The sequence below is a fragment of the Aegilops tauschii genome, chromosome 2 (assembly GCF_002575655.3).
Source record: "Aegilops tauschii subsp. strangulata cultivar AL8/78 chromosome 2, Aet v6.0, whole genome shotgun sequence".
Taxonomy (NCBI): Eukaryota; Viridiplantae; Streptophyta; class Magnoliopsida; order Poales; family Poaceae; genus Aegilops; species Aegilops tauschii.
The window spans coordinates 56,125,703-56,133,574 of NC_053036.3; the positions used below are offsets into that span (position 1 = coordinate 56,125,703).

The following is a 7,872-nucleotide window of genomic DNA, read 5'->3' on the forward strand; positions in this document are numbered from 1 at the left end:
ATTTCAAATATGTTTGCGTTTGAAAACTTGTTCAGGAATTTTAAAAAATGTTCGTGGTTTCAGGTTTTTTAGATATTTCATGAAGTTCCATTTTCAAGTTTTTGTTCACAAATTCAGAAAATGTACAGAACTTTCAAAAAATGTTCATGTATTTCAAACTTTGTTCACAAATTTAGAAAATTTTCATATTTAAAAAAAACTTCTGGAATTGCAAAAAATGTTCGCGGTTGCAAAATTTGGTCTGAAGTTTTAAAAATGTGTGTGTTTGAAAACTTTTTAAGGAATTTTTAAAAATATTCATGGTTTCAATTTTTTGTTAGATATTTCATGAAGTTCCATTTTCAAATTTTTGTTTCAAAATTCAAAAACTGTTCAAGATTTCCAATTTTGTAATTTCATGAAATGTTCCAATTTTCAAATCTTTGTTTGAAAATTGAAAAAATGGCGGTTTAAATTTTTTCAAAGAATGGTCCACGTTTTTCAAAAACATTTTCAGCGGTTTCAATTTTTTGGTTCGCATATGCAAAATTTTTTTTCCGTCTACGAAAATTTGTTCAGAAATTCAAAAAAAATTCGCACTTTTTCAAAATATACACCTTAAAAAAATTGTGCACTTTTTTAAAGATGTTCGCTACAGTAACTAATTCTGGTTCAATACAGTACAGAGGTCCGTTTGTACGGGTGTGCTAAGTTATTTGAGTAGGAATCCTGCAGTGCGTGCAATTAAGCACACGCAGCCCACGGTACTACAAATCGAGAAGCCCAGCCCGCCGAGAGAACCACGGCCCAGATAAACCCGCTCGCACACTCGTCTCCTCCCACTCTTTCCCAGTTCGATTTTCAAAACCCTCACTCTCCCATCCGGAAGGGATTCGCCTCCCCTTTTGCCGTCCGCAATCATTCTCTCCCCCCCTTTCCGCTGCTCCCTCTGCAAATCCGCTGTGGAATCGCAGCAATTAGCGAGCGCGATCAATCAGCGCGCCCACCCAGATTTCTCGACCGTTGCCACCGCCGCAGGCGGAGCGCCCTTCCCCCGTCCTCCGGTTCCTTCTCGCAGGTGCGCGTCCTGCTCCACTCCTACCCCCTCCGCTCGCCGCCGTTTCTTGCCGGCCAGTTCCGTTCTTGGTTGGTTCGCGAGAGGCCCTTCCTGAATTCCGGGTTGTGCTTGGTGCTTCCCTGCTCGGAGGGTCCGAATTCCGGGGTTCTTGCTTTGCTGGCGAGGTGTTGGTCCTGTGTGTATGTAACCTGTTCGACCGATTTCCTGGCCCAACCTCGGTAGATGCGGCACGCCGGTTAGGTTTCTTGCAGAGGGTATGCGTAGTTCCTGGAACTCTGTTGCGGTTAGAGATCTCTCGCGGATTATCATCCTCTCGTGCCTGGTTCCGAACTCCCCTGCTGATTTTTTTTTTGTGTGAACCCCCTGCTGATTTGTTCCTGTCCACTTCCCGAAGATTATTATTTTTGATTCGGTGCAGCATCTGGCTTCTCTAGAATCTATTTGCGGATCAGCTAGTGTTCTTATTTCAGCAGGTCAACTTGCTGTCAGATTTATTTTCATGTCTGCTTCTTTACTGAGCAAGATCCGATCCATGCAGGGACTCATTGGCGGGGCACTGAATTTTCAAATCACAACAGTCCCGTCAAAAGATGAAAAGATTCTTCTTCTTCGGGTCCACCACGCCGAAGGACGGGGATGGCGACGGGACACCAGGCGACGATGCCAAGAGCAAGAACAGGAGTAAGAAGGCGCTGGAGGAAGGCGAGGGTAGTTGCAACTCTAGCTCCAGGTCCCATGACCACGGCGCAAGGATGCCTAGGTCGAGAAGCCGCCGTGGAAGGCTGAGCAACGAGGATTCAGCCAATCCGAAGCAGCTCAGGAGGTGCATGTCGTTCTCATCCGCCGCCGCCAACAGTGGCCTGAAGGAACGGAGCTTTAGCTTCTCGGGTGATGTCCCTGGTTCTTTCTATGATGAATCTGATGTGCCTCATCATGCCGAAGATGTCAAGTAAGTTGTTCTGATTACATAACATTTTTTGAGGAATGTTATGAATCTGATTGCATAGTAATCCCATATAACTAGGCTGTTTTACCGTGATCAAACCAGTATTTGTTATTGCCACCCCATGGTCTTGTTGATCCATGCTAGTAAAGAGAAGAAACGGAAAATGAAAAAGTCCTCAGCATATGTTCGATTGTTCGTTATGTGGGCCTGACAAGTTTACTCATTTTAGCTCATGAGGTATTTACTATAAATGCCCAGTTATTTGTTTGGCAGAGGCCCTTCTTGCAAAATGTTCAGTTTCAGTGCACCTGCAGCTTTCTTTTAGGCATTGTTCACCACTCCATTGCTTGTACTAGATATAATCTCATGCCCACTTTTTTTCAATCTTTACTTCATAGTTAAGGAATTGTCTTGTGTTTGAGCTCCATTTTATCGACAACAGTTCTACTGTATCAGTTCTACCTAACTCATTCTGATTATTTACTTGCAGTCACTATGCCTGGTCACCAGAAAGGCATCCAGTCTTAAGAGAATTATCAGTAAAGGTTCCAAAACCATGTTCAGTCCTGGAAACTGATTCTCCTCGTTCAAGATGCTATTCATGCTCAACAGGGCACTCCCCTCCTACCTCTCCTGTTGCCCTACGATGCAGGTCTACGAGGCTAGGCAGTTTATTGAACAAGAATGAAGTGCTAGACCGATACATTGATGGAGAGCAGGAAGCTGCCATCCAAAATGAGAAGCTGAGGCAGAACTCTCCCACTAGATCTGTGGTTTCAAATTCAAGACGCCCACCTCGACCCCATTATACAGTGCCATCTTTGCAAAAATCAATGAAAGAGAACGTTGAGACCTACCCAAATGTGGATGCGAAGGATGCCTATGGAAGTAAAAACCATGCAAGTGTTCCGGATGATTTTGGGAGGTTTCCACATTTAGAAGATTACAGATCAGAAAGCATTCCATTTGTTGAAGATATCTATGAGGATTTCCAAGATATGCAACCTTCAAAAGTTATTCATGATGCCCCCCAATATTTTCATGATCATGACTTGGATTTCGTCCCAGAAGGGCAAGAAACTGATGATAAGTTGCTTCAAAGGGCAAAAGTAATTGAAGAGAGGTTTATAACTCCTTCTGGAGACAATCATCAGCTTAACATGTCCAGATATAAGCGATTAAGCTCAAATGAAATGTTCCAGTTGATTCAGTGTTTGACTGAAGACAGGAAACAGCTAGCAGATGAATTGTCTTCACAGATTAAGGCACGCCTTGCAGAAAGGTTTAATGCCAAAGAGAAGTACAAACAATCAGTGAAAGAACTTGAGATCAGAACTCGAAGGCTGGAGAAGGAGAAGACTGAAGTACAGAGTACTTTGGAGAGAGAGATTGATAGAAGGTCAAACGATTGGTCAGCCAGGCTGTTGAGATTTCAATCTGAAGAAGAGAGACTGCGTGAACGGGTGAGAGAACTTGCTGAGAAAAATGTCTCATTTCAGAGAGAACTCACTTCTCTTGAAGCATACAAAGTTGATGCATCTGATAAGGTTGCAAGTTTGGAAATGCAAAACATAAAACTAACTGATGAGCTAGAGAAAGTAAAAAATGAGCACAACAATCTCCACAATTCTTCAATAGAGTTGCATGCTCAATTTTCTAAGGCTGCAGAGGAGAAGGAACATATCAGGGGATTCTTGAAAGATAAGGAGGGTGATAACAAGGCATTGCACCAAGTGGTTGCAAGGCTACAGACAATATGTAATGAACAAGAAAAAACAATTGCTGGCTTGAGACAGGGATTCAGTGCTGAATTGGATAAGGAATCTGTTCGGTCCAGCAGTGAGAGGAAGAATAGGATCCAGATGGAACTCATCAGATTGTCAGGAGTGGAGCAGAAGTTGAGAGGTGAAGTTCAATCTTGTCGTCTTGAAGTAGAATCTCTTAGGCAAGAGAACATTGCACTCTTAAATCGTCTACAAAGCACTGAAAATGGATCAAGCTTTTCCTCAATTCGTCTTGGCCAGGAGCTTCAGGCCAAAGTGGACAACTTGCAGACACAAGGCTTGTCGTTGCTTGATAAGAGTAGCCAACTTTGCACCAAATTGTTGGACCTTGTGAAATGCAGGAGGCATGAAAGTGAACATGACAGAGATATTGATGCATTAGATTACACACTGGAGTTCCAGAGCATCAAAGGAGGAATCGAGAATCTGAAACGAAGCTTGCGGGCAACAAGTACTGTGCTCGCCGAAAAGCAGAATTTGAAAGAAAAATCTGAAGAGGCTGCGGTTGGAGGTAGCCCTCTCATGGAGCAGATGGATGAGGTACGGAAGCACACATCTAATGAGAACTTATTTTCCATTATATGCTGCCGTGTTTCTTTCTCTGTTGGGATAAGAACCATGGATTGATTTCGTTGGTCACATGTCTTTGTAAAGTTCTTCTCTGAGCAACTATTATGATTGTTTTTATAAGGAAACCACGGCTTAAGTTATTTTTATATGATATCTCTAATGAGATGAGCCAAATCAGAAGCTGCTTAAACTTTTATGAAAACTCAAAATATTATGATATCTAGCACAAAAGCACCGCATTCCAGGAGAACTTAATTTTCATCATGTTGCTGTGTTTCTTTCTCTGTCTGGGTAAAACAAGAACCATGGATTGATTTTGAGAGTCATATGTTTTGTAATGTTTTTGTCGAGCAACTCTTCAGAATGTTTTTATAAGGAAACCATGACTCGGGTTTTTTAATATGATATCTCTAGTGTGATGAGCAAAATCAGAAGCTGCTTAAACTTTATGAAAACTCAAAATGTTTCAGTATCATCGATCCAATATTCCTGTTGTTTGTTCTTAATGTAGGTTAATTTTGAATTCAAGCTTAAAGAAGAGGCTCTTCTGAATAGATTACTGAAGGAGGCACTTTTGTCAAAGGAACTTGACATTGAGCAGTTGCGGTCAGATGTGGCATCTTTGCTTCGTATCCAAGATGTCATGAGGAATGAGGTCCAGAGAGTCCAAGATGAACTATCCTGCATCACCCACAAAGCTAAACATTTGGAGCTTCAGGTAACATCCTATCCCTATATTCCCTAGCAAGCCAGTAGCCTGGTAGAAGGTGGATTTGGAAAATATCTGATGTATTACTGATGGATGTTGAATACCTTGAGCATCATCTGCAACCTGTGTATTTTTCGTTTACATATTCTTTTGCACCTAACAGGGTTCGAAGAAAGACGAGTCCATCGACCAGATCCAGCAGGATTTCCAAGAATCCGCCAAGGAGCTAAGCGCGCTGAGAGGACAGCTGAAAATCGTGACAGACGAAAGGGACCTGTCGTGGCAGGAAGCGAAGCAACTCCGCAAAACCACCAGCATGATGCAGAACGAGGTCGCGTCGCTAAAGAAGAAGATCGAGTCCCTCGAAGAGGACATCCTTGTCAAGGAGGGGCAGATCTCGATCCTACAGGACAACGTCTACAAGCCGCCGCTCGACTTCATCTGCAGCCCCAGGACGATGAAGCAGTTCGGCATGGAGTGAAAAGGTTGCCGCATGCACAGAGGAAAGTAAGCAAAAACATACAGCAGAGCTCTTGGGACATATATAGCGTTTTTATACCTGCATGGACAGATATAGATGTGGCCTGCGCCGCATAGGCCGTGTTCATATGCCTTTATTGCAGTATCTTTTTTTCGAACCCGTGCAGGACACCTGCATGGTTTGAAAAAAAGATAATGTGATTTGTTTTGCAACCGAAGTTTGCTGTATCTTTTGTAAAGCGACGCCTGCATCACAACCTGTGATGGCCTTGCCGCGCCTACTTAAGTTTCTGTACTATGATGAATCTGTGATGTGGCGATGACACTGTGAATGGGTCGTCCCTTTCTTTGGTTTTCGATTTGTTCTTGTTCACTTGTCGCTGTGTCCATGGCTAGTTTTTTCCAGCTGAACGTTACGTTGCACCTTTGGTGAATCAATGCATAATAGTACATCTGTCACCGACTGAATCAATGTTTTTTTAGATCTTTTCCTTTGGTAGCAGTTTTAGTTTCTACAATATGTACTCCCTCTATCCCATGTCAGCTTGAAAAACGTTCTTATATTATGAGACGGCTGGAGTAGATGATAATGTGTGTGTACCTATCATCCCTTATTCTTGGTCAATTTTTTCTTGTTCGCCTGGTTACTGTACACATGGACTTGTCTGGCTGTAAACTTTTCGTTTGTCACGATTTATTGCCCAGTGGAGGTTGATGTTTCTTTGATTGAAAGTTACATGCTTGGACTGCATTTACATCTTGCATTTGCAATTGAGAGGTACCACACGCAACTTGCATCTGGCATGCGTGATTGTGAGCAGCTTCACTGTTCTGGATAATAGTACGATCTGTGTATCATCCATCACCACAAGGAAAAGATCTAAAAAATAAGACAGGTGGTTCTGCAGTTTTAAAAGGAAAAATGGTCTTGTGAACTAGTAGGGGCCGGGCCGGGACACTTGCGTAGTAGGAGTAGTTGCATTGAACCGCAAGATCACGCGAGCTCTGACCAATACATAGAGTAGAGTATTATCTTTTCTCTTTCGGGCTGGCGTCCTTGTCCATGAGAGGTGCCCGGAGTGAATGCTGCCGTCGTGTCACACCGATCGCCCCGAAGTCAAATCGACGCGCCATGTCACGGTGCCGCACGCGCACCTGCATATATCGCGAGGCTTGGCTAGCTCTCGCCGTTGCCGCACGCACGCGCAGAGCGACGAGGCGACACGTACGGTGCGCGCGTGAACAGCCGAGAAGGGAAGAGAAGAGCGGCGAGGCCATGGCGAGCGTGGGCGCGCTGCTGCTCGTCGCCGTGCTCCCTCCCGTGGTGGTGCTGCTTGTCTCCGTGGCCGGCCGGGCGGCGGCGCGCGGGGTGGGCGCGCTGGCGCGCGCGCACTACGCGTGGCCGGCGGCGTCGCCGTCCGTGCACGCGCGGAAGTGCGGCAGGAGGGCCGCGCCGGAGCAGCCGGAGCACGAGCTGCGCGTGTCGCGGCACCGCGGGGGCGCGGCGGTGGAGTGCGCGGTCTGCCTGAGCGGCGTGGCGGAGGGCGACGAGGTGCGGGAGCTGCGGTGCCGGCACGTGTTCCACCGCGCCTGCCTCGACCGGTGGCTCGCGACGCCGCCGGCCACGTGCCCGCTCTGCCGCTCCCGCCTGCTGACGGCGCCGCCGGTAGAGGCCGAGGAGGAGGAGGAGCTGGACCTGGACTCGGACCTGCTGCTGCTCATGGCGTACGTGTACGGCGGCCGCGGCGGCGGCGGATGGTTCTGGTCGCCGTGATCACGCGCCCGTGACCCATGCCAGTGCCCGAGGAACTGTACGGCGTACGGACGCGTGTGCGTGCGTGGTACACCGGCATGCACGTACGGTGGCCTGGGCGCACGTTCCCGACGGTTTTGTATATTGTTTTTACGAGCTAGATCGTCCGTTCATTCCTCCTTTTCTTTCTTTCCTTTTTGTTTGTGGTTCGTGTACGCACGAGAGAGCGGTGGGTGGTATGGAGCTTAGCTGGTTTTCTCGCAGTTTGTTAATGGCGCGTGCGCGCACGCGCGCATGCATGGCAGGTTGGCAGGGCGTGGCGCTCGGCGGTCGCCACCTCGTCCGGGCGCGCGCACGTTGGTCTCGCTTGCCTCGACGTGTGTCTGGGCGACGCGACGTCCCCGCTCGCTCACGAGATCTCTCCGTGTCCTGCGCGCGCAGGTCGCAGGTCGCATCTCATCCTCTGGGAGTCTGGGTCTGGGGCTTTATTTTCTGGCGACTGATAGGCACCGGCGCAACGGTTCCGCCGGTCGCATCTGGGGTGTTAGTTTGTCTTTTTTCCACCATCAGATT

At 46.8% G+C, this 7,872-nt stretch overlaps 2 protein-coding genes across 2 annotated transcripts; both read left to right on the plus strand.

The window, feature by feature from the left end:
* The first annotated feature begins 831 nt into the window (after positions 1 to 831).
* LOC109769479 (uncharacterized) lies at positions 832 to 5,919 on the plus strand. Its single transcript, XM_020328217.4, has 5 exons — positions 832 to 1,057; positions 1,596 to 2,006; positions 2,494 to 4,327; positions 4,869 to 5,075; positions 5,230 to 5,919. Exons 2-5 carry the CDS (start codon positions 1,648 to 1,650, stop codon positions 5,545 to 5,547), a joined length of 2,718 nt encoding a protein of 905 aa, XP_020183806.1. The 5' UTR covers positions 832 to 1,057; positions 1,596 to 1,647; the 3' UTR covers positions 5,548 to 5,919.
* Positions 5,920 to 6,493: 574 nt separating this feature from the next.
* LOC109769494 (uncharacterized) lies at positions 6,494 to 7,562 on the plus strand. Its single transcript, XM_020328228.4, has one exon. It carries the CDS (start codon positions 6,610 to 6,612, stop codon positions 7,318 to 7,320), a length of 711 nt encoding a protein of 236 aa, XP_020183817.1. The 5' UTR covers positions 6,494 to 6,609; the 3' UTR covers positions 7,321 to 7,562.
* The last annotated feature ends 310 nt before the right edge of the window (positions 7,563 to 7,872 follow it).